This window comes from Nycticebus coucang, chromosome 10 (assembly GCF_027406575.1).
Source record: "Nycticebus coucang isolate mNycCou1 chromosome 10, mNycCou1.pri, whole genome shotgun sequence".
NCBI classification, from domain to species: domain Eukaryota; kingdom Metazoa; phylum Chordata; class Mammalia; order Primates; family Lorisidae; genus Nycticebus; species Nycticebus coucang.
The window spans coordinates 52,451,215-52,477,311 of NC_069789.1; the positions used below are offsets into that span (position 1 = coordinate 52,451,215).

A 26,097-nucleotide genomic window follows, 5' to 3' on the forward strand; every position below is an offset into this window, starting at 1 on the left:
ATTATAAGAATAGCACAATAGTAAACGTATGAGCTCTAAAGTCAGATGACCTGGGTGTGATTCCAAACTATGCTATTTCTTAGCTATAATATATGGATAATAATAAAGGCATGCTGAAATCATGTAATATACTTAGCACAAACTCTGGCACATAGGGGGCATTCAGAATATGCTATTATTGTTAGCGATATTAGTATTCAAATTGGTGAGAAAAGTATGAGCTATTTAAAAACTCATGTTGGGTCAAATAGCTAGTTACTCAAAGAAAGAAAAATGCCATTCTAATAAACAAATTCAAATTAGAGAGGATAATTGGAAAACAATAAAATAAGCTACAAGTGAATTTCTAATCTCAAAGTAAGAGATACTTTTAAAAGCATGAAATAGAAGGCATACACTATGAAGGAAGATAAAAATGGTTTTAAATATATAAAATTTGAAAAGCTTCAGTGTACTAGAAATGCCTGCCATGGCCTTCCCGCTTCACAACCTCACCCGCTTCAAAGAGACTTTGTCTTTCTGGCCATACAAGGTTGGCCCAGTAATATCTAATGTGCACACTGGCTTGAACACACATCATGGTTTCTCTTTTACTCATTTTGTATTTTCTTTAAAACAAGGAACACTTCATGAATTTGGACATTTCATGAATTTGGATGTCGTCCTTATGCAGGGGCCACACTAATCTCTGTATTGTTTCCATTTTATTATATGTGTTGCTGAAATGAACACATAGTCTCTCTTTTAAGAAATTGAAATAAGTGGCCTGATGACTCTGATTGCAGCTGTTGGAGTTTAAGCCAAAATATCATGTAAGATTGGGACTAGGGTAGCCATTTCCAGATAAGTAAACAGAGATAAGCAGGAATATGGAGCAACACAAACAATGTAGCTAACATTTATTTAGCTGTCATGTGTCACTCTCAAGTCAAAAGGCTAAATAATTGCTCAAAGTTGCAAGGTTCATTAGTGGGAGTACCAGGATTCAACCAGAATTCCAATTTGACTATAGGGGCCCACACTTTCAAGCATTTGGTGGTATTTCTTCTATAGAAGCTACTGTTCTCTATATGTCAAATCCAGCTCTTCCTACATTGGTGAAGATTTTCTCTGCTTTGATAGTCAAGTCCAAAATTAGGCAAAATTTATGAATAGCAGCATTATTTTCACTTCTAAACTGACAGATAAGGGTACCTATAAATAGATAGGGCTAGTCACTCTTGTCTCTTTGTATCCATTTCCTAGGGCTGCTGTAACAAATTACCACAAACTTGATAGTTTAAGACCTCAGAAATGTGTTCTCTCATAGCTCTGAAACCAGAAGTCCAAACCCAGAGTATCCGCCCAGCCATGCTCCCTGTGAAGGCTCCAGCAAAGAATCCATCCTTGTCACTTCCAGCTTCTTGTCTGCTGGCAGATTATGGTGTTCCAGTCTCTACTTCCATCCTCATATCACTTTCTTTTCTTCTGTCTGTGTCTTTTACTCTTCCTATAAGGATACTTATCATTGGGTTTAGGTCCCCTCAGATAATCTGGGAGGATTTCATCTTGAGATCTTCATTTAATTACATCTGCCTAAAGCGTGTTCCTGTAAGGTCATGTTCACAGGTTCCAGCTGGATATATCTTTTGGTGAGGTGCTACCTTTCAGCCCATTTTACCCTCCTAGATGACAATAAAGCTATTAACTGTGGCATTTACTATGTTTGTCCAGACAACAACATTTACTGTTTTTCGACGGCAGAAGCAAGAGACCACGAGAAATTATAGACTGAATTCCTGCAGCCGTGATTTTTGTACTGGTCACAGAACTTAGTGCATCACGTTCCCTGTCCTTATTTATGCTCAAGGGACGAAGAAGGATCCTAGTTGGTTTTTCAGGAGAGAAGAAGGTAAGAGAAGAGAGAAAGGGAAAGCAGAATAAAGGAGAGAGGTAGGGAAGGAGCCAGACATGGCAGAAGATTGCCTGAAAAATTCACGATGTAGATACACGGCTTCAAAAATGTTTATAAGTGGTGGGGAAAAGTACTGAGTTGTTTGTACAAGAGTAAGGATTGGAAAAAACTACTGAGAAATTATTAGCCTTTGGTATGAAGATTATATATGCGGTACACTGTAACATAGCTGCCTCTGACTGCAGTTGTTGACATTCATTGCAACAATATTTCATCTTTCGAATTTTGTGATTTGCCATGGATTTGTAAACCTTTAAGGCAGTTCTCAAATTCAGTGCACATAAGGACCATGTGTAGAGCCTGTTAGCCTGAAGGTTTGCACTCCCTGTATCTCCCAGTTCTTCTAGTCTGTGTTTTGGAGTGGAGGTTCTTTGCTGAATGTCTCAGTAGGAAAGAGCAACTTTGTGCATAAGATTTTTGTTGGGTTCTGAGAGTAAGTGTGGAATCAGGAAAGGCATGGCAGCATAAGAAGGTTGAACATCAAATAGGGATGGTGGGAAGAAATGGAGAGAGAAGGCTTTTGCAAGAGCCTGAAGTTCCATAATGACAGCGGTGTGAGCAGTAACTAGATTATGAGTTATTAAGTCTCCTTATAGCCCAAACACATATGACTTGAGAAAACCTGTGCCCCAAATCTAAACTAGATATTCAGGTGAAGAGAGACATTGTACTAACTAGGAAACTCTACCTGGAGGAGGTAATTTCTGAACTCTGTTTCTATGAAAGAATGTGCATGAAAGGCCACAGGGGTACAAATACTAGTCAGAAATGAGTGAGTTAGGCAAGGAGACGCTGATAGGACAAGAAAATTAACAGCAAAGTTCATTGTATTTTCTCCTTTACAAAAGCATAGACTTATAAGCACTTATCCAAAGCTCTTAAGGCTAGATGCATTATGGAATTCCAAATTATTTTTGTGTTTTAAATGGTAGTATGGGGGACATATTATGTGTTGCCTCATACTTGCAGTAGGGTCTGTGAAGGCATCTTGTAAGAAAAGAAATTATTATTTCTGCACTAAAACATTTGAAAATTCACACTGACATAAAGAAAGGTTTCTAGGTTTCTAGTAGCCTCTCTCCGTTCAGGTTAAATTATTTTTGTAGAATTAATTATGATAAGAAAATCCTTAGTTTTCAGAGCTTTATTATTTTTTTCTTCCATTTTTTTTGCCCCATAGCTTTTTGGATTTTGAAATTGCAGAGGATTGTAAACCAGTCTAGACTCACTAAAGGAAAGAAGGAACATATCAAAAAGCAGGAAAAAAAAAAGAGAGAGAGAAGATTAAAACATCTCCCAGGTTCTCATTATCCCCAGATAACCTTAGTATATGTAATTAAAGTACGATTCCTATTCGTAAGTACTGTTCTTCAACATTTCTCACATAATGCTAATTAGTTTATGTGAGGAAATCTCTACATTCTGCTCTAGTTAAAATATATTTAGAAATTTCACAAAGTTGAGGGCTGGGTGTGGTGGCTCACACCTGTAATCCTAGCACTCTGGGAGGCTGAGGCAGGTAGATTGCTTGAGCTCAGGAGTTTGAGACCAGCCTGAGTAAGAGTGAGACCCTGTCTCTTCTAAAAATAAAAAAAGCTAGTTAGAGGCTGGGAGCGGTGGCTCATGCCTATAATTCTAGCACTCAAGGAGGCTGAGGCAGGCAGATGGCTTGAGCTCAGGAGTTTGAGACTAGCCTGAGGAAAATGGAGACCCCGTCTCTACAAAAAAAAAAAAAAAAAAAAAAAATAGCAAAACTGTGATTGCTTGAGCTCAGGAGTTGGAGGTTGCTGTGAGCTAAGATTATGTCATGGCACTCTACCCAGAATGACAGCTTGAGACTCTGTCTCCAAAAAGAAAAAATAATAAATAAAGAAAAGAAAAGCTAGTTGGGCATTGTGGTAAGTGCCTGTAATCCTAACTACTCAGAAGGCTGAGGCAGGAGGATTGTATGAGCCCAGGAGTTTGAGGTTGCTGTGAGCTAGGCTGATGCCATGGCATAGTAGTCTGAGCAACAGAGTGAGACTCTCAAAAAAAAAGAAAAAAATTTCTATGAGTCCAAAGGCCTGGTTGAAGTGGAATAAATCATTTGTAACAGGATGTTAAAATTTGAATTTTCCTACTTTAGTTTTAGCTGACATTCAAAGGCTGAGAACACTACAGTAATTGGCAAATGCCTCTACATTCTGAAGAGAAGTTTCAGACTATTTGTCTGCTTATGTGGGTGATAACACTAATAAACAAATAAACAAACGCAAAACACCAAAAATGGGCTTGCAAGAAATAGATAATCATTTCAAGAGAGCCAAAGAGGCTGAGGAGGCCAGAGAAGAGGAGAATCAGAGAGAAGAAATTGGCAGTGTCTCAATAATCTTCCAAGAAGAAGGGGCAGGGGCTTCCTCTGACAATAATCCTTTTAAGAGTAACTTCAAAGGGGCCTCTTGGAGAGCTTATCCCCGTGAGTTTGAGGAGCACTAAGTTTGAGGAACGAGTGGGGTCTAACCCAACCTGAGAGGCTGTGGCTGTGGGCAAGGCCACTATTTTCCTAGTACTAATTGTGTCACACACAAGAGAACTCTCCCTTGTAGGCAGACCTGAAATCCAGCCCGCACTCTGCTCACTACCCTGTGGACCTTGTCTCAGGGCTTCTACCCTGGAACCATTTCCAATTCTGCCCCAAAGGACGGCCTGATGTGCTCAGTGTGTTCTCCAGTACAGTCCCACTGTATTCCCATGGCCCCAGGGAAATAACAAGAGCAAACACCACCCTAATCACAGGAAGAACTAATATTTTGGAAGAGTCCGCCAAAGAATTCACAAAAACATACAAAGCAAGAGTCACATTTGATGACCCAGGAAATGATCAGAGTTTGAAGTCTGAATGTCTGCTGGGGCCGGAGGAGACTGATGGGTGCCAGCCAGGTGGGACCTTCCTACTCCTAACTGACCTCCTTGAGTGAGGAGGAGATGGAAAAGGTAGGAAAGGCTGAACACATCTTCCTTTCTAACCTTAGGTTCCCTTCTAACAGCAATGTGATGAGGAGGGAAGCTTTAGTTCAAGTCAAATTACATTTTAACTATTCTGAGGTGACACTGCTACAGTAAAAATACGGTATTAAAAAAAAAAGAAAATAAAGAAGTGAGACTGTCATCTTTTATTTCCCTGGAGTCATCAGAAAAGCATTGCCATGTACCCTCACTCACAGGCGGACTCAGAGGAGAGCCGACTCAGAGGAGAGCTCCCCATAGAAGAGATTTGAACGGGCAGTGGAGGAAAGTGGATTTTCTGATTGCACTCTGCCAAATCCACTTTTTAAACTCCCAGTTAAAACAATATGCCAGAGCATATTAATGGAGCTTAATTAAGTACAATAAATCATGTTAATATGAGCTTAATTAAGTACAGTGAATAAGTAAATAAAGGTCTTATTTTAAGGTGCATGAAGCAGGCATAAAAATGAGATCAGGGACTTGGGTGGCTTTGCCTAAGGTTAAATTCTGGCTTCTGTAAGAGAATGAGACCATTCTCAGCTGGATTTCTCCTCTGGAAAGTTTTAGAATACAAAGAAACAGCTATGGTGACCATATTTTCTGAAGCAAAATGTGGGACATGGAATCTGACAAAGATGAGTGCAGACATGGTGATAAATTGGACAGAATGTTTGCAATTAGCTCTGTCCCAGAAATGCCAGAACTTAGCCACTGTAGAAACAGCAAGAGTCCGAGAGCTGGCAGAACAGCTATGTACCAGGGCTTGTTAGCGGAGCAGAGGAGGTCAAAGAGGCCTTCATGCTTCTGTTCATCTCCCTCCACTCTCCATCCCCAACTGCCTTGTGGAGATTTTGAAATGATTTCCATTTTAAAGGGGGATTTTAGACTGATTTAACTGAGAGGTCAGAAGAAAGTGTACCAGACTGAAAAGCTTCATACCTGCCTGCCCTCACACTTGCAGAGCTACTCCAGGCAGACCAGCTCTACCCTCTACTGCGTGGGTCCCGATGTCAGGGTCACCATGCCTAAATGTCTTCGAGACTGGAAACTTGCTGTGGAACCTGCCTCCTTTCCCCCCACATCTTCCTAAAAATCTTTCCTCACCTGGCACCTTCATAAATCTAAACTCTAGTTGTATGAGTTGAGTTGGGTTTTAAAGATAAATCCACCTATCTTCTCCTAGCTCTGGAGAAGTCTGAGTCCTTATCGTATGCCTTGAGACAATCCAAAATCCAGTAGTAATAGAAGCTATGGGAATGGATGGGATTGCCCAGGGAGAATGTGTTGACTGAAAAAAGAAGAGAGTTTAGGTTAGAAGAATCCCAAGGAAAGCAACAATTAAAAAGTTGGGGAGATAAAGTGAAACCTAAAGACTGAGAAAAGACAATGAGCGGCCAGAGGAACCACAGAGGACTGTTTTGGCTCATGACAAGGGAGGGGTGTATGGTGTTAAAACAGTATAAAATGCCGTGGGAGATAAGTAAGATAAAACCTGTTAGTAAATTTCACTAGCTGACTTTGGCAAGAACAGTTCTGTGCAGGTTTGGGGCCTGTTGACAGAATGTGAAATGTGTTCCTCCTGTTGTCTCAGAGGCAAGAATAAAATGCAGATCTAAAGAACCACCACAGGTGAAGGGTATGCTTGAACCAGTTCTGCCAGCATCACTTAATCTCCAATGTCCAGCCTAAATAGCTGTGCTTAGAAAAGGGAGTTGTCAGGGTCCTGTGTGTTTATCCACCGAGGTTCAAGGGGAGGCAGTTGTATCCTCATTCACCTTAAGCCACAGGAGAGGGGTTTCAGAAACACTTTTTGGAGAGCTATACCAGTGTCCCCCAGAGTTTGGGACTGGTATTTGATTCACATCTGAAAGTCTAAAACAGGCATCCTCAAACTTTTTAAATGGGGGGCCAGTTCACTGTCCCTCAGACCGTTGGAGGGCCGGACTATAGTTTAAAAAAAAAACTATGAACAAATTCCTATGCGCACTGCACATATCTTATTTTGAAGTAAAAAAACAAAATGGGAACAAATACAATCACACTGCCTCATGTGGCCCCCAGGCCACAGTTTGAGGACCCCTGGTCTAAAAGGTGAGATGTAGGATGGAACTGTGTTTGCCTGAGAACAAAGCCGAGTGCATTGTAAGATCAACTATGTCCTCCAAAGGTCAGCTTCCCACAGGCCTAGTGTGGATCCTGTGGCAGGGGGCTGGCCTGCGGCCACCTGCCCAGGCATGGTGAAGTGAACTGAGCTAAGAGGGCTGAGCTGATCCAAGCCCTGGAGCCAAGGAGGAGCTGAACGGGAAGGAGTGAGTTAGAGAAGGATCAACACCAAAGGCAACTGCAGGGGTCAGCAACTTTCATACTTCCTCCAAATTACTAGACCCCTAGGATGTGAATTTTTTATCTCCTGAAGTTATTGTGAATTTATAGAAAAGTTGCAACAATAGTACACGTAACCTATTTTTTTTCCTGAGCCGTTTGAAGGTAATAGTATAACTGAGGTCATTGCTGACCCTGTGTCCCATTACTCTCAAACACTTTAGTGTCCATTTCTTACACATAGGGACATTCCTCCATCATCACAACACAGCCATCAAAATGAGGGAAATACTTTATTAGCTTCCTAGGGCTGCCATAACAAATTATCACAAACTGGGTGGCTTAAGACATAAAAATTTATTCTCTCACAGTTCTGGAGCCTGGAAGTCTGAAATCAATGTGTTGGCAGGGCCATGCTTCCTTCAAAGGCTCTAGGGGAGAATGCTTCCTTGCTCTTCCAGCTTCTGGCCTGTGTTCCTTGCGGTGATGTAACTTCAATCTTTGTCTTTACGTGGCCTTCTCTGCACTTTCTCTGTCCATGTCTTCCCATCCTATGACTCTTTTTTTTTTTTTTTTTATTGTTGGGGATTCATTGAGGGTACAATAAGCCAGTTACACTGATTGCAATTCATCCTATGACTCTTATAAGGACATCTGACATTGGATGTAGGGCCCACGTGGGCAATCTGGGATGATCCCATTGCAAGATCCTTAATTTAACTACATCTTCCTGGGCCTTTTTTCCAAATAAAGTTACATTTACAGGTTCAGGTGGTTAGGATGTGGGTATATATTTTTCAGGGCCATCATTCCATCCACCGCAGTAACTGGTATATCCTTGTTATCTAATCCACAGACTCCCTTCAAATCTTGACACTTGCAGCAGTAATATCCTTTATAGCAAAAGGATCCAATCAAGGATTATGTGTTGAATTTAGTGGTCATGACTCTTCATTCTCCTTTGATCTGGAACAGTTTCCCCATTTTTCCTTGACTTTTGATGACATGGCACTGTTGAAGAGGACAGCCAGTTATTTTGCAGCAGCTGATATGCTGGAGTTGGCTTATACTAGATTGTGAGAACTGATCGTTAAATGTTCACGAATTTCACAAGCAAGTTGACATCATGGTCATCATGGACATAGTCAGACCATGGAAATGCTACAAATGAGGATTTCTGATTTTCCCCTTGGGAGAACTGGTTGTTAAACATTTACCAGTGCACTATTGATAAATGTCCCTTAGTTTGGATCTGTTTAATGTTCAGACTCGTTCATGAGTCTTCATGACTCATTTGAGCTATGAATTTTTGCCAGGTTCACATAAGTCATTTTCATTCTTCATGTTGCCTCCCATCAAGAGATCCATAATTTCAATTTATTCCATTTCTGTTGATGTTAATTAACTTTGATCACTTGATTCAGGCGGTGTCTGTGAAATTACTCCTTTCCCCTTTGTAATCAGTAAGCACTTTGTTGGGTGGTACTTTTAAAAAAAAAAAACTACCGTAACCATTTTTCAGTGGATAGTTCAGTGGCATTGAGGAAATTTACGCTGTTGTGCAACCCTCACTACTATCCATCTCCAGAACTCTCATGTTGCAAAACTGAACTTCTCTCACCCCCTGGAGACCACCTTTCTACTTGGTGGTTTGACTAAGTACTTCATATGAGTGGAATCACACTCTCTTTGCCTTTTTGGTGACTTGCTTGTTTCCTTTTACACAATGTCTTTAAAGTTCATCTGTGTTATGCATGTGTCAGAATTTTTTTCTTTTACAGATTAAATAACATTCCCTTGTTTATATATATACCTGTACAACATTTAGCTTATCCATTTATCTGCTGTTGGACACTTGAGTTGCTTTCATGTTTTAGCTTTTGTGAATAACACTACTATGAACACAGGTATACAGATACTTCTTTGAGACACTGTTTTCAATTCTTTCAGGTATATAACCAGAAGTGGAATTGTTGGGTTATACGATAATTCTATTTTTAATTTTTTGAGGAATTGCCATACTACTTTCCATAGTGACTGTACCATTTTACATTCCATCAAAAGTGCACAGATTCCAATTTCTCCACATTCTTGCTAACACTTGTTATTTCTTTTTGTTTTTATTCTTTGTTTTTGGGGGGAGTGAAGAGAAGGTTGTCTCTTCATTCTTGGTTTATTCCTTTGCTGTGTAGAAGCTTCGTTCATTGGGAATTACAAATGAACTCTGAATTCAGGGAGGCGGAGCAAGATGGCGGCCGAGTAACAGCTTCCTTGCATCTGGGCACCGTGAGTCTGGGGAGATAGGACTCCAGGCATCTCTGGCTGGTGGGATCTGCCTATCATCACCCCTGTGAAGACACAGGGAGTCAGCGAGAGACTTCTGGACCCCAAGAGGAGGACTAAAACAGTGGAAAAACGGCAAGTGGTTGCGTGTGTTCAATCCGTCTAAACCCGCCGGCAACTGTAAGTTCAGTAGCAGTGAGACTGCAAACCAGAAAGGCCTTACCTGTGAACTGTTTTGGTGTCTTTGGACTTGGCACTCAGTTGAACTGCCTTGGGGAGAGCCTGAGCGGGATTGCAGAGAACTTTGGCTGTTGTCTAGGGCCCCAGTCTGAGCTGCTGAGCCAGATGGAGCTAATAGTGTTTGGCTGTGGGTCACAGGGAGCCATTGTGAGCCATCTGCCCCGGCAAGCTCCGCCCTCAGGGTCGCAGAGCTAGAATCAGGTGGGAGCTGGTAACCCAGCGACCAAGTAGCCTAAGGGTGGGGTCTGAGCCGCCTTGCAGCCCTAAACCTCAGGGGCAGAGTGAGACCGGTTTTGGCACACTGGGCAAGTGGATAGCCAGTTCAGCAGTGATTCCAGCTACAAGCCCTTTTCTGGGAAAGCTTCTGCTCAGCAAGTTTACAAGTTCAAAGTACCTTTTAAGTGGGCTGAAGAGAGATTTAGGGTGTCTACCTGCTGGAGTTTGAGAAATCAGCAGCCTCCAGTCGTATCAGAACTGTGATTAACATCTCATACCCCAGAAGACCACGTGTTGCCCAGATAATATTCAATAACATATACATACTGCTTTGTTTTTGGTTGTGTTTTTTTTTTTTTTTTTTGGTTTGGTTGTTTTTTTTTGTTTATTTTGTTGTTGTTGATGTTGTTTTGCTTTTTAATTTCAACCTTTTCCATACATATCCTTTTTCTTTCTCAGTTTTTCTAGTTTAATTATAATTTCCCATTGGTGCCTTTTTCAATAACTAGAACTTCATTTTTGCTAGTGTTTCTACTGCTATTATTTGGTTTTCACCCAATTTTATCTCGTAAAGTTTTCTGTTTGCTTTTTTTGGTTTGATTTATAGCATTTTTGTCTTTCCTCTCTACTTGGTGGAGGTGGGGTACTGTGTCTGATCAGGTTAGCAAAGAGCTGCTGACCTCAAGGGAGCCACCCAACTGGGCACCCCCAGAAGGTGGGGTTTTTTTAAGGTTGTGTCAAAGTACCCTACTGTACACCTATATTGCTCTGTCTCCCTCTTTCTGTGCCTCTCTTCTTTTTGTCAATATTCCTTTTACCCACCCCCTCTCCTTTCTCTATTTTTTTTTTTCTTTCTTATCACTCGGTTCTCCTTTCTTTTATCTCTTTTTTGATCTTCAACCTTCTCACCCTTCTGGTCCTATAACCCTTAGTCCACAGGCATGAGAACTTAAAGAGCAAGAGGAAGTGAAAGGAAAATTAGGGCAAGGAAACAGATAAAAGAAATCACTCATGAGGAAGAATCAGCATAAAACTCCAGGCAACATGAAGAACCAGTCCAGAACAACCCTGCCAAGGGACCATGAGGTAGCTACTGCAGATGATTCCACCTATAAAGAAATGTTAGGAATGACAGAAAGGGATTTAGAATACACATGTTGAAAACAATGAAAGAAATGATGGAAACAATGAAGGAAACTGCTAATAAAGTGGAAAATAACCAAAAGGAAATCCAAAAACAGAATCAAATAAGAGATGAATGATATGAAGAATATAAAAAGGATATAGCAGACCTGAAGGAACTGAAACAGTCAATTAGGGAACTTAAAGATGCAATGGAAAGTATCAGCAACAGGTTAGACCATGCAGAAGAAAGAATTTCAGAAGTAGAAGACAAAGTTCTTGAGATAACTCAGATAGTAAAAGAGGCAGAAAAGAAGAGAGAGAAAGCAGAACGTTCACTGTCAGAATTATGGGACTTTATGAAGCATTCCAACATGCGAGTTATAGGAATCCCAGAAGGGGAAGAAGAATGCCCCAGAGGAATGGAAGCCATACTAGAGAATATTATAAAAGAAAATTTCCCAAATATCACCAAAGATTCTGACACACTGCTTTCAGAGGGATATCGGACCCCAGGTCGCCTCAACACTAACCGAGCTTCTCCAAGACACATTGTGATGAGCCTGTCCAAGGTCAAGACAAATGAACTCTGAGTTCAAACCAGTTTCCCTAGTTCTATTGAATTGTATGAGTTCCATCCCTAAAAAGTGCCTCAAAACAAATAAAATTAATAGAAAGGTCTGACCCCTCCCATATGGGTGGATCAGTGTCTCAGTGTGCATGCCAGGGAACTTACCAGACAAAAGGCCTGGGGTCTAGACACTTTCCAAATCCATTTCCTTCTCTATTCCATTCATGTTGCAGAGAGTGGTTTTTACTTTACTTTGGGGAGACAGAGATGGGAGTTCCCTAGAGCTAAAATAGGCTACAGCAGCTGCTGGAGTTGTGCTTTGCTCTCTCACATTGAGAAGTTGCTTCTACCTGTGAGGACCCACAGTTGTGACCCAGAGCTGCTCCCTGCCTCTTCTAGCAGTTGTGAGGTGCCATTCCACTGGGGTGCCAGTGGGCCCACCCAGAGTCATCAAAATTTGTTATCAAAGGCTTGGTACTTGTCCCTGAGGCTGCATCAGAAAAAACAGGGACAAGCAGTTGGAAGAGAAGGAAAAAGAAACTTATTACTTTGTCAGCAAAGGAGGAAAATGGCAGACTATAGTCTCAAAATCCAAATTTCCATCATTGATATTTTGATGAGAATTGCATTGAATCTGTAGACTGCTTTGGGCAGTATGATCCTTTCTAACAATATTAATCCTTCCGATCCATGAGCATGAGATCTCTTTCCATTTGTTTGTGTCCTCTTCCATTTCTTTCATTAATGTTTTGTAGTTTCCCCTGAAGAAATCTTTAACTTTTTTTTTTTTTTTTTGAGACAGAGCCTCAAGCTGTTGTCCTGGGTAGAGTGCCATGGCATAACAGTTCATAGCAACCTCCAACTCCTGGGCTCAAGCAATTCTCCTGCCTCTGCCTTCCAGGTAGCTGGGACTACAGGTGCCTGCCACAATGCCCGGCTATTTTTTGGTTGCAGCCGTCATTGTTGTTTGGCCAGCCTGGGTTGAATTCGAACCTGCCATTTCAGGTGTATGTGGCTGGCGCCTTAGCCAATTGAGCCACAGGCGCCGAGCCATCTTTAACTTTTTTAATTAAACTTATTCCTAAGCATTTGTTTGGGTAGCTATTTTAAATGGGATTGCCTTCTTGATTTCTTTTTCAGCTAATTCATTATTGGTGTATAAAAATGTTACCGATTTTTATATGCTGATTTTATATCTTGCAACTTTACTGAATTTGTTCATCAGATCTAAGAGTTTTGTTTTTTTTTTTTTTGGTGGAGTGTTTAGATTTTTCCCAATATAAGATCATGTCATAACTTCTTTTTTTCTAAGTTGGATACTTTTTATTTCTTTCTCTTGCCTAAAGGCTCTGACTAGAACTTCCAGTGATATGTTGAATAGGAGTGGTGAAAGTGGGCATCCCTATCTAGTTCCAGATCTTAGACAAATGCTTTTCACCTTTTCCCCATAAAGTAGCTGTGTGTTTGTCATATGTCCTTTGGCCATTTGTTTGTTTTTGTTGTTCCTGTTCAATAGGGTAGTACTTTGAGATTATGTAAATGCCCCATTTCTCGTTTAACTTTTTTTTTTTTTTTTGAGACAGAGCCTCAAGCTGTCACCTTGGGTAGTGTGCCGTGGCATCACAGCTCATAGCAACCTCCAACTCCTGGGCTCAAGCACTTCTCCTGCCTCGGCCTCCCAAGTAGCTGAGACTACAGGTGCCTGCCACAATACCTGGCTATTTTTTGGTTATAGTTGTCATTGTTGTTTGGCGGCCCGGGCTGGATTCGAACCCACCAGCTCAGGTGTATATGGCTGGCGCCTTAGCTGCTTGAGCCATAGGCACCGAGCCTCTCGTTTAACTTTTAATCACTAGTTTTAGAATCTACCGATGCTTCCTGGCTGAATTATTACAATGATAGTTTCTAAATGGTGACTTTGTAATTTCATTGTTCATTCTATATTTATTATTTGGCTTTCCCCTTCATGGGAAAGCCTTCTTCTATCCTAATTAATTTCTTCATCTATTTCCTTATATCATCATGAACTTGCTGTTTCCTATTATTTGAAAAAGCTTGTAATCTGTTATTATTGTTATTTGTTTTAATGCTCCAGTGATCCCTGACTTGGCTACTAGATTCCCTTTTAAAATTTGCCTCTGTGTTCTAGTAATGTATACCTATTCATCTTTGAGAAGTTCTTTACTTATTAGCCAAATAAGATTTTCAGGCTCAATCTTGTACCTTTCCTGCTGCTGTCCTGGAAGCCACCATTTCTCCAAGAAACCTTGGTTCTTTTCAATGGAGAATGATATTTATAAAAACAATAACTAAGCACTAAGTGTGTTTCCAGGTCCTGTCAGTGGACAGAACAAGGGAATATATACATGTACATATAGACACACCTATTTATATATCTATCCATGTATTTTAAAAACTATTAATTCAGACCCACACCTCAAATTCCAATCTAGCACCAGATGGTTCATTCTAATTTTTTTCATTTTCGTATTTGTTACACTGACATCCAGAACTTGATTTCTGTTTTCGTTAATATATACCACTAAGTTAATCAATATCTCCTGTATGTGATCATTCTTCATTTGCCTCTGCACCCTCTGTGTCTGATACCCCATGCCAAGGCTACATGCATACCCTTTTTACCCCATGTTGACGGCCTATTGCAGCCCTCCTGTCCCAGTTGTTCCCATCACCTCTTTTAGTTCTGCCACCTGGGCCACATGCCATGTGAGTACCCTCCTTGACCCGTGTACGCTCTGCAGCTTCACATCAGGGCACCACTGCTGCCCATCGTGCAGATGCCTAGCTCATCTCATTTAGTCTCTGACATCCAAACCAGCTCCATTACACAAACTTGTTCTGTTCTGCTCGAGTCTGTTAACCTGTGCTCCCACCTTCCTTCCCCATGAAGATGCCTACCTTGCTCAGCTCCCTGAATGGCTTTTAGATTGAATTATTCAGAGCCAAGGATGCTAAATGTTCTACAGTGCATCAGAGAGTCCTACACAGTGAAGAACCGTCCCATCCCAAAGGCCAATAACATCCCCATTAAGAAGCCCTGACGTGAAAGACTAAATACAGAAAGGAAACGAGGAGAGGAAATATGGCCATGTGTCTCTGACACAGTCTAAAGAAAGACATGAAATCAGAAATCCAGGTAGTAGCCAGCCGTTTTGCCATTGATTCATTCAAAAAGAATATGTTGATTGTTTTCCAAATTTGGGGCTAACAAAAGCTCTGGTGAATCGTAGATGAATGAAAAATGCCCTTAAGGGCTGCCCAGCCTAGTCACTGTGGACGAAATGCTGTGTTTTATCAGCTCTGAGAGGCAATTAGTTGCACGACACATCTCTGCATTGTTTTGTGTACCAAGGAACAAAAAGCCTACCAATAGAACTACAACATGATTCTTATCCCTGGGAATTTTTATGTTATACTTGTTTACGTTTAGGTTTCTTGTAATGTTTTTACAACTATGCACAGTGCAGTCACAAGGAACAATGCAGTAACATTCTAGGCTTACCCTAGAACATGGGCTTCATGGCAGGGCACCTTGCCTTGGCCTTCTCATTCTCTGCTGTAGCCCTGGCATCTGGCATGCTGCCTGGCTCAGAGTGGGCTTTCAATACATATTTTCTGAATGAATGAATATATTTGGGAAACACTTGTTCAAGTTTATCTGTAGAATAAATTTCACAGATGTGAAGTTACACTCTCTCTCTAGTCATTTCTTTCCTTGAAGTACATTAAATGGACTTCAATTCATTGAAATACCTTTTAAAGCTGGCCTCTGTGTGCTGGTTATATGTACCTATAGTCTTTGAGATAAGTCAGCACTCCTTTTCTGTGAGTTCTGCATTCATGCATTCAACCAACTATGGATCAAAATATTCAGGAGAAAATACTGCACCTGTATTTAACATGCACAGACGTTTCTATTGACACCATTCCCTAAGCAATATAAAAGCAATGTAAAAGCTATTACATTCATTTATGTTCTATTAAGTCTTATAAGTAATCTAGAGATGATGTAAACTAAGTATATGGATGTGTGTCGGTTATATGCAAATACTATGCTATTCAATATCAGGGACTTGAGCTTCCTCAAATTTCAGTATCCATGGGACAAACATCCTGGATCCAGTCCTCCACTGATATGAGGGGCCATATGGATAAGATTATATTCAAAAGAAGGAAGTACAACAAGAAACAGATCATTTCTATAAATTTCTCATAAAAATTGTAGATAGAAGACACAAAGTAATGGAAAAATAACACTCCTAACAACTTTTAAAAGTATTTCTATTATTATAAAATTCACCCCCCCACACAGAGAAAATTTGGAAAACGAAGAAAAGTATGAGGCAGAGAGAAAGAAGACCCTGGCCTTATAGTCTAGAAATCATCATGGTAACATTTTAGAGACTTCCCTTCCAGAGATATAGGTGTAGATATAAACATAGATATAGATTATCGAGTCCAATTACTTTCCTACTGCTAGACACTTAGATTACTTCCAATGTTTTGCTATTTAAATTATCCTACAACCAAACTGGTACCTAAGTCTGTGACTAATTAGATGATTATTTTCTTGATAGGTTACTAGCATTAGACTGGATATAATGAAGGAAACATTTTAAAGACTATTGGTACATATTTCCAAATTGCCTTAGACAAAATGACAAAGACCTTAAAAATATGTATATAAAATTAAAACCAATTAAGGGTGGTGCCTGTGGCTCAAAGAGGTAGGGTTCAAACCCAGCCCCGGACAAAAACTGCAAAAAAAAAAAAAAAAAAAAATTTCAATTAAAATGAGTCTAAGAATCATGTCTTTTTTATACTGTGAGTACAGTCATCTCTCATTATACATGGGTGTTTGGTTTCAGGACCCCCACCCATGGACACCAAATCTGCAGATGCTCAAGTCCCTTATGTAAAATGGCATAGTACTGGCATATAACTTATGCACATCTTTCCATGTGACATCTTCAAGTTATCTCTAGATTACTTGTAATACCTAAGGCAATGCCTACACATCACTTCATTCATGCTGATTGAATGTAGTACTTGGTAGTGGCAAATTCAAGTTTTGCTTTTTAGAACTTTGTGGAATTTTTTTTCCCTAAATATTTTGGATCCATGCAGAACCCATGATATGGAGGGGCCAAGTGCATGCTGATCCTATTCTTTTTCTTTTTGTTAAGAAATCCAAGAGCCGAATTTGAAACTTAACCACAGGATCTATGTTGAATTTAATTTTGGCACATTTATATTCTTCTTTCCTTAAAACCTAGTTTTCTGTGTATATATTTCCAAGTAGAATGTCTATGTTGTAAGCCTTCTCAGACTCGTCAGTGAGTAACCAGAAAGGTGGCACAAGTGATGGTAGGACCTTGCTGTTCTCATCCACAATGCCTGTGAATGAAACCCACTGTCTGGTAGGATTAAGTAGTCTTGACTACTTAAGCCCCACCCAGCTTTTCAAGGGGAGAAAGAGGAGCAATAGTTGTCCTGGATAGCATTACATTATTCTCAACTTGCACTAACGTGTTGCTGTCTTCATCAGAGAGTCTTTCTGCCTTTCATATCTCCCCCAACCCCTTCTTTTTGGGTCAGATACTGCTTTGAACTTCTAGATAAATCCAGCAGGCTCTGTCTCAATCCTTCAAGTGTTACCCAAATACAATCTCTTAAATTTAGGAAACAAAGACTTCTAGAAGTTTTATGTCCAGGTTGTTGATTCTTACTCTGATCTCCTTCTTGGCTTTCCACCAGGCCCTATAGACGACAGGTCCATATATGCACACACCTCACCTCTGTGTATTGCTACCCATGCCCCTCGCCTCCATGGTCCAACCCTGCAGCCATCCCTGCTCCACCTCCCACATAAATACATGTATTTACATGCATAAACACTTCCACTAACCTTGGAGACTGTGCTCCCTAAAGATGATTTCTGAAGTAATTGAATTTAAGGGTAAAGATATATGTTTTGAGAAAAATTAGAATAATTACAGTGAGGGATAAATCGCCCCTTTTCACTCTAGTTCTGAGGCTCCTTCCCATCCTGGACTTTGGATTCCCCAAACCCCAGCATTCCAAAACATATTCATACCTTGAGGCATTTGCCCACCTTTCAGGAAAGAGTGGATATGTCAGAACTGAAGTTAGGGATGAGGTTAACATCTGTACTCTTGTCTTTATGCAAAACATCATTATGGATATTCCAAATCCTGTTAGTCAATGTGGATAGTTGAAAAACCTGAGGTTTTTCTTTTCCCTCTTCATAATATTCAATTCTTGAAATAGGTTTAGACCACACAGGCAGTCTTCAACTGACAAATAGGTTAAGGTCCAACAAGTGACTTCATTTGTTGGCTAGAGTTTTCCCACAAAAGCATTATCTTATGAGACATTTGCCTGTGGCTAGTCAACTCAATGTGCCCCAAATGCTGCAGATTTACATTTAAAAAATGGTATGAAACAATGCTGGGAATGAGTAAACCAGAACAAGAATATATTTGTATAAGACAAAGAAGTCTATATCTACATATAGGTCGGAAGTTGGTCTTTTTAAAAGAAGATTTACTTGAAGAAAAGTGAGTAGGTACCTGGAGACACATAGGAGCTTCCAAAGAGAGGTCCTTTTATTCCTTTCAAAGTATTTTCATTTTGAATAAAGAAACTCAGTCTTTTATTATTTCTAATTTCATTTCAAAATATGCCTTTCATTTTCCTTGATACAGAATTGTCATCCCTACCTATAAGTATTCTTGCCACATGTGTTCAGCATTTGTGTTATTGCCGTTATTGGTAGTATTTGAACTACCCACAAAGCCAAAAAAAAAAAAAAAAGAGAAACAGGGGAGAAGTAGGATTTCCAAAGGTAACTCTCCAAAATGTAGCAAAGACAAAGAAGAAATGCTCAAATGGCTTTGGAAGATACTATGTGAGGTGAGGGGCCAGGTGGATTTTAAGAGGAAAAAGGAGCAGAGGATGACAGGGCTCGTCCATGATTCCCCTGAGGGGTGTCAAGGGTGAAGTGGCATTAGATTCCCATTCTGTCGTCCGTGTAACTTATACCACACACGATAGTGACGTGGGTAAGTCAAGAGGCTCGAAATGGAATCAGCTTTACTTTTCTAAAATTGTACCTAAGACACTGGTACTCAACCTTCCTAAGGCCGCGACCCTCGAATACAGGTTCCTGGGGGTCGCGACCCACAGGTTGAGAACCTCTGATCTAAGATGACTTATCTTTAACTAATGACAGATAAACTTTTCCCAGATTTTTTCAAATGTTCTCTGCCCAATCCAGTAATTTTGTTTTTCAGTCAACTTCAAGTATGAATATGTGTGATTGTGTATGACTTACGAATACTGTTTAGGCACTCTCTTTCCATCCTTTCTCCTACCTCACGGTCCCTTGACCCACTGCCCGAGGGAGGGGTTTTAATTTTTGTGAAGGAACTTGAATGTGAGAGCGAGTGGGTCTGGTGGGCGTGTGCGCATGTGTGGTGTGGCTTCACGTGTGGGAAGGCCTGGAAGGTTGACTTCCTTCTAGTCTTACATGTTTCTGTTAGTTGTTTATCATTATCAATATATTTTACTTAATAAAACTGATTTTTAGCTGCATACATGTCCACTTTGAACCATCGCAGCCAGCTGCGATAGAAGAGAAGTGTACAACCTACAGGTTGTATCATTCTTCCTTCATTTTCTTAAACTAGAATTCAGTCATCATAATGAACCATCTTGGACTTGCAGATACAGACAACACCCTAGGAATGGTGGTTCTGGGATACAAGGGTTTCTGGACAGCTTCACAGGACAGGACTGCCGTATTAGCCCTGGACTGCCTACCCCAGGCTGTTTTGTGAGGGAGAAATGAATTTAGATTTGCTTAAGCCATTGTAAATGTGGATCTCTGTTATAGTATCCAAACTAGTAGCATTGTAGTGTTAGAAGGGGAGACTAAGCCATGGAACTGGATGTTACATGTGCAATAAACTTAATCAGCAGGTGCTGGGCGGCTCCTGTGGCTCAAAGGGGTAGGGCACCAGCCCCATATGTTGGAGGTGGTGGGTTCAAACCCAGCCCCGGCCAAAAACTGCAAAAAAACCCCAAAAAAACTAAAAACAAAAAACTTAATCAGCAGGTGCCAAAGAAAGTATTGAAAGGTGGGTGGATGTATTCTAGAAGGAGTTTCCCAGAAGCAGAAATACTGTCTCTGTTAAAGAAGTATCCAAGCCTTTAAGGGACATATTAAAAGTATAGGATTTCAGTATAATACAATACCTAGAAATGCATTGGAGATTAAAACAATTGTTTCTCCCTGTTGTTCAATGAACAACTTAATGTGATCCCTAGAAGAAATGATTAAAACTTTATCCCAATACTCTTTGGCTGACCTTAGTAGCAATTTGGTGTTTAGCATTTCATGTTTATGGAATTCAGATTTTTAGAAGGAAGGATTAAGGAACACATTTACAGACTGTTTAAAAGAAGGCATCATAGAACAGAGAATACTCTTAAGTTAGGGAGAGAAAGAGGGATATCTGCCTTTGTAAGTTTATGGACATGTTTCAAAGCCAAGAGGTTGAACCCTTTTGGCCAAACAAACAATAGACACTGGGGATAGTCGTCTAACTAGATTTCTACCTCCCAGCGTTCAGGGAAATTACCAAGTGTCATTTACTTGGCGTAGGAGATATATGGGAACACATTATCAGAATTTCATCATGTCCTTGGGCTTTGAAAATAAATCTTATTCTTCCCAAAGCACATTCAGATTGTTTGTGCTTTACAGAAGGTTAAATTCTCCAACCAAAGGTGAAACGCATCATTTGCCTAGAATGAATGAATTATTTAGTCAACCGAAATCATTAAAGCCACCTACACCATGAATGATGTGAGGGTTTTGGCCAGTGCCCTGGAATGGATTGGGGATGTGCCCAGCACCTTCCCACTCAGTATGCATCTGTAAACTCTCCCTTCCTTTCAGCCCAGAGAGTCTGTGTCTGGGGAGGGGTGGGGAGTCTGTGTCGTCTGGGAGGCACTGGGCTGCATATCAATCGCTCTGTTTGGCGGGTGGCACAGACACACTGCTCCTTTATTCAATCACTATGCAGGCCTGTCCTGGGCCAGAAAGGATAGCTCCTTGTAATGCTAAGTTTGCAAAGCACTTAGCAGTTTACAGAGTCCTCTAGGTTATTTGTTTTTATAGTGCCAGGAACTACATTTAGATGGTTGATTTGATCCTGGGGTTTGGACATTCCAGCCACATCATTTTAACTGACTAAGTCAAGTAAGATTGTGTAGAACTTCTTTCCTGGATCTCTGGTGAAATGGGCCCAGGAATTCCCCCATGCTGGAAACTCTCTGGCATTTTACTGGTGATGGGTTCTGATGCTGTCACCATCCAAAACATCAGGGACAACTTTGACCCCACAGAGATCTTTTCACAAGTGTTTCTTGGTACATACTCCTCCTTACCCAGCTAGTTGTTTAAATTGGCCTTTTTATGAAGCAAGTTCAGATGTTGGGGAGTGCCCCTAACAGGCAGGTCTGTTAATCTATTTTCGTTGTCATTCATTTTATTTAGCCTTAGCTTAACCTACTTTTCAGGCAAATGTAAGTTGTTAAAGAATTTCGCTTCTCAGTTCTACCTTGGCATCAGCTAGCTTTACTGACCTGTATATAGCTTTTGGTTGTGGAGGAAGTAAAGCCCGTCTTAGCCATTGTGACCAGGTGTCTCTCTTAGGACCACGACAGGCGGTAACTCCAGGAGTTTCTTAATGTCCCTTTGACCCTCTATTTGTAGTTCACAAACTAGGTTTCCAGTGGGCATGCCAAACTACTGCTTTTCTTTTGTTACTTTTAGGAGTTTTGTGGCTCACCTACCTTAACCAATTCCTCAGTTTTTTTTTTTTTTTTTTTTTTGTAGAGACAGAGTCTCATCCTATGGCCCTCGGTAGAGTGCTGTGGCCTCACACAGCTCACAGCAACCTCCAACTCCTGGGCTTAGGCGATTGTCTTGCCTCAGCCTCCCGAGTAGCTGGGACGACAGGCACCCGCCACAACGCCCAGCTATTTTTTGGTTGCAGTCTGGCCGGGGCTGGGCTTGAACCCGCCACCCTCGGTATATGGGGCCGGTGCCCTAACGACTGAGCCCCAGGCGCCGCCCTCCTCAGTTTTTTTGGTCCTGTTAATTCTTAGCAATGTCCTTTCTACTCAGTATGCATGCCCTCATGGAGTTTACATACCCAAGTCTCTGAGCATATGGGCAAGCTGTGAGTATTTCAACTTCAGGTTAATACCACATATGGTATTACCTCTCTGCATGGAAACAGATAAAAATTCATGCTCAGTCCAGAGCCTAGCATCATCCCTGGCATTTTCTTGTGCCTACCTTCCATACTGGTCCCTGTCCCACTCACCAGCCTGCGAAGAGACGACAACGATGCTTCCATTGCTCTGCTTCAGCATGGGCAAGGCAGCTACGGTCAGGACCACGTAGCTGAGGAAGTTGACCTCCATAATTTTGCGCAAGTGGTGAATATCGTCATGAAAAAGCCTCATGTAAGTCTTGGTGATGTGGTTGAGAATAAGCATGTCTATTCCCCCTGTAAGAGATGGCTGTGTTGAGAGAAACCATCTGGGGTTAATACCTTCTCCTTTCCCTCCCAAAAGTTCTTTGGTGACCCTCAGGGCAAAGCTTAAAGGGGGAAAGAGAGAAGCAGCCTCACCCATAAGCTTTCCTGCTTTGGCAACAAATTGCTCTGCAAAGGTCATGTCTTCCATGGAGCCAGCGATGTACTGTGCTGAGGCCGCTCCAAGTTCCAGGCAGCGGGACACCACCTGCATGACATAGCAGTAATAGTGTCAGCACTAGCTGCAGACTTCTGGGGACAGTCTCTCAAGTAACAGGGGCTTAAATGAGAAGTTGCTCACAGCCCCATTTGAGATAAGAAATGGTGTGTGTGTATTTATAAGCATGGTTGCTAAATACAACTCTTGTGATCATCATCCTTTGTTTATCTAGAACATGGTGGAGTTTAAATGGATAAGTCATCACTGTGCTTGGATTTAAGTGTATGCATTATGTTCACGGGTTTCTATGAGTAGATATTTCTGAATTATTATGAGTATGGATGCTGGTTACTGCGTAGGTAGATTGAAGTTTGTGTGTTTATATATCTGTGGGTTTGTAAGTTTATGAGGGCACATGCCTGAGACTCTGCATGGGTATAAGGATAACTATTCATGAGTAGCTCCTGGAATTTCAGAATCTGAAAACATCTCTCTCTGTATATGGCTCCATGTGTAGATATGCATGACGAGGCATGTCTGTCAGCATACATGGCTCAAGAATTTTATGGCTAAGGGTGGCGCCTGTGGCTCAAAGGAGTAGGGCGCTGGCCCCCTATGCTGGAGGTGGCGGGTTCAAACCCAGCCCCGGCCAAAAACTGCAAAAAAAAAAAAAGAATTTTATGGCTAAATATACTGTGTGTGTTTGTATATAATATATATAATATGTGAATATATATATGTATATATCTATGAATGCTTAGATGCATACTTATATAGATGAAGGTTTCAGTGTTTGAACCTATATATGAAAGTGCAAATTTAAGTGTGTGTGCATCTGTATATGGATATATGTACAGTGTGTGTACATGTGAATATATATATATGTATATATATATGAACACATCCGGGCATGTAATGGTGTGTATGTCTGCGGCCACAGAACCCTCACCTTCTGTAGACTTTCTTCTGACCTTGCTGTCACAACCACATGTGCTCCCATCCTGGCCAGATGATAAGCCATCTCTTCTCCGATCCCTTTGCTGGCCCCCGTGACAATCACTTTCTTTCCTTGGAGCATCTCTGGGGAACCCCAAAAGGAAGTGAGGACCATACCCAACTTGGCAGCATCTTTCCTTGTCCCTCTTTAGATTTGGGCAGCTTTATCTCAATTTCTAACTTTGAGGGTTATGAGCCCAGATCAATTTGTCTCAACTGCGTAAATCCCTGAGGGAGCAGTTTGGGTCTTTCCTAAACATGCTCTCAAGTGGGGGTTTGGCCTGGTTGCCCCAAACCAAGCCTCCCTGCTGTCATTTCTAAAATCCTCCATGGACTGAGATCATAGAACAAGGCCAGAACAGTCATGGTTCGGCTAAAATGCTGGAGTTCCAGACATTTCTGGACTCATCCAATTTTGCTCAATTGAAAGAATATTTTAAAAGGAATCAAAACACATGTGTTCATAGTAATTCCAGGGATTTTCCCTTGCCTCTATGTAGTCATCAACTCCAGAGTATTTTTTTGCCTCCCACTTATCAGTCTCTCCGTCGAGCCCAATTATCTGGTTGAGTTGTGAATTTGGGTATTATCCTCATTTTTGTGGGAGATTTGAAATTGCTTTCCATTAAGGGTGCCAAATAAAACATGGCCTCTTTGGCAAGCTTTTGGCTGCATGATTACCCCTCTCCTCTCCCCTCTGTCTCCAGCCTGTAGCTGGAGGACATAGAGATACAGTCCTACCCCAGGGTTCCCTCTTTTTCAGCAACTTTGGGGATCAAGAGCACATCTTGATCCTCAGGACACTCCAGCATCCCTGTGTTTTTAACCTCTTCCTCCAAAATGAGACACATTGGTACTTACCTGGTCTGAACTCCTCCTTTGCAGAATAGTAGAAGTAGGCCAAGAAGAGCCCCAGAGTGGGCAGGAGGTATTTTCTCATAAAAGCCATCAGATAGGGACCTGGCCCGAAGAGCCCTGTAGGACACACAGAGAGAACCTACAGAGCTCTCTACAACCTCCTAGGCAGGCAGCAGCCTCTGAATTGTGACATCAGGGATGGGGGAGGCTGGAGTAGTCTCAGGCAGTGCTAGCCAATTTCCCTGTCAGAGCAGCGATTGGCTTTGGGTGGGATCCCATTTGTCCCTGGCAGCCTGCGTGGTAGATTTCATAATGGACAATGTTTACTCCATTTCATTGAGCAAGAGGAGACTTCCAGATGGCCAAGCTCATGACTGTACAGGACTGGATTCCTGAGCATCCCTACTCCGAGTCCATCTTCCTCTTAACACCATTTATGCCAGGGATCCATGGTTTTTCAAAAGTGGTTTGTCAAAAGCAGAGAGAAGAGCGTATATGGAGCTTCTGGGGGAAATGTGAGCAGTAGAAGGGAGAGCTAAATTCAAGCTGAATCTCACTCCTCATCCCACCCCCAGTCGGAAGCAATTAAAAATAACAGCTCCAAACAGCAAAATAAGCACAACAAATGTCCACATCTCAGAGGGGGAAAAAAAATAAAAGCAAACAAGCCCTATAAGCCCCACACTCAAGTTCAATGAAAAAGTTACTACAACATCAAAGGGAGGTTGCAAGCCAGCCAAAAACCCAGGTGGTGGGAAACTCAAGACCGATTCAAAAGACTCGCAGGCTAGTGCAACGGAACGTGCACTTATTACTTTAACAGAGAATAAAGGGGAAATAATGAGTGTCAAGAAAAAGGCACTAAGCTATTAGACTGGGTCTTGTAAAGGCTATAGAGAAACAAGAGACATGGAGAGGATGCTAGGAAGAGGAGCTCAGGGTGAAAAGAAAAAGAACCAGCACTACTGAAGTGAAACCAGCCCAGGACGCCCACATCCCAGCTAAAAATAGATCCGCTAACAGTAAGAGGACAGAGAGGAGAACCCCTAGCAATTTAGAATTCATTATCAGGGAAACATAAAAATAACCACCCCCGTATGTCTGTAGCAAGAATTAATTAAGGAACAATTCTCAAAGAAAGAATTTAAAATGTGTCATTGCTGGGGTTTTCAATTCAAAACCAGCCAACCAAATCCTGAAAATTACCCCCATCACAAAGCCATACTGACTTCTGCAAGGGACCAATAGAGCAGAGAAAAAATTTAAATGTGATAATGAGCAGGAGTGCTTTGGAAGAGGAACGGGAGTTGGGGCTAAGGGGGGCAGAATTGTCACAAGGTTAAGGGAAATTGAGTTATGAGCTGAAGTACAGTATCTGGAAACAGTCAGTGAATTTTCACCTCCAAGTTAAGAGAAAATAACTTAAGACTCAGAGGAGATGAAACCATTTGTGAAAGAGGCCCAGAGCTGTGAAGTCCACTTCCAGACCATGGAGAATAAAAATAGAAAAAAGATAAAAATGCAAGTGAGAATTAGATTACATAACTTCAGAATTGCAAGACATATCTGTATACTTTTATGAAGGTCTTCATGCTACTAAATTACAGACTAGACTCCAGTTATGGACTAGATTCCATTTTCATCCCCAAAGTGGGGGAAGTATAAGCCTTATTTGCTTAATCCTACACTAGTCATTGCAAAATTACGGGAAACAATGAACAGTTGCTTTAAC

The 26,097-nt window shown here is 41.2% G+C and overlaps 1 protein-coding gene and 1 non-coding gene across 3 annotated transcripts in view; both read right to left on the reverse strand.

Annotated features, from left to right (window-relative positions):
* Nucleotides 1–24,603, reverse strand: part of HSD11B1 (hydroxysteroid 11-beta dehydrogenase 1) — a 37,263-nt gene extending 12,660 nt beyond the window's left edge. The window contains exons 1-5 of one of the 2 annotated variants that reach the window (XM_053607870.1): nucleotides 24,369–24,603; nucleotides 23,461–23,591; nucleotides 22,448–22,559; nucleotides 22,139–22,324; nucleotides 9,265–9,612 (exon numbers count right to left, since the gene is read on the reverse strand). In XM_053607870.1, the coding sequence (XP_053463845.1) occupies nucleotides 9,476–9,612; nucleotides 22,139–22,324; nucleotides 22,448–22,559; nucleotides 23,461–23,591; nucleotides 24,369–24,456 (654 nt within the window). In that variant the 5' untranslated portion in view covers nucleotides 24,457–24,603 and the 3' untranslated portion in view covers nucleotides 9,265–9,475. Of the gene's footprint in view, nucleotides 1–9,264; nucleotides 9,613–22,138; nucleotides 22,325–22,447; nucleotides 22,560–23,460; nucleotides 23,592–24,368 lie in introns of those variants that run through there. The other variant, XM_053607869.1, reaches the window with a different exon arrangement.
* On the reverse strand, nucleotides 629–732 carry LOC128597910 (U6 spliceosomal RNA). The gene has a single exon (XR_008383458.1). It is a non-coding gene; the product is annotated as a U6 spliceosomal RNA (small nuclear RNA).
* Nucleotides 24,604–26,097: the final 1,494 nt, after the last annotated feature.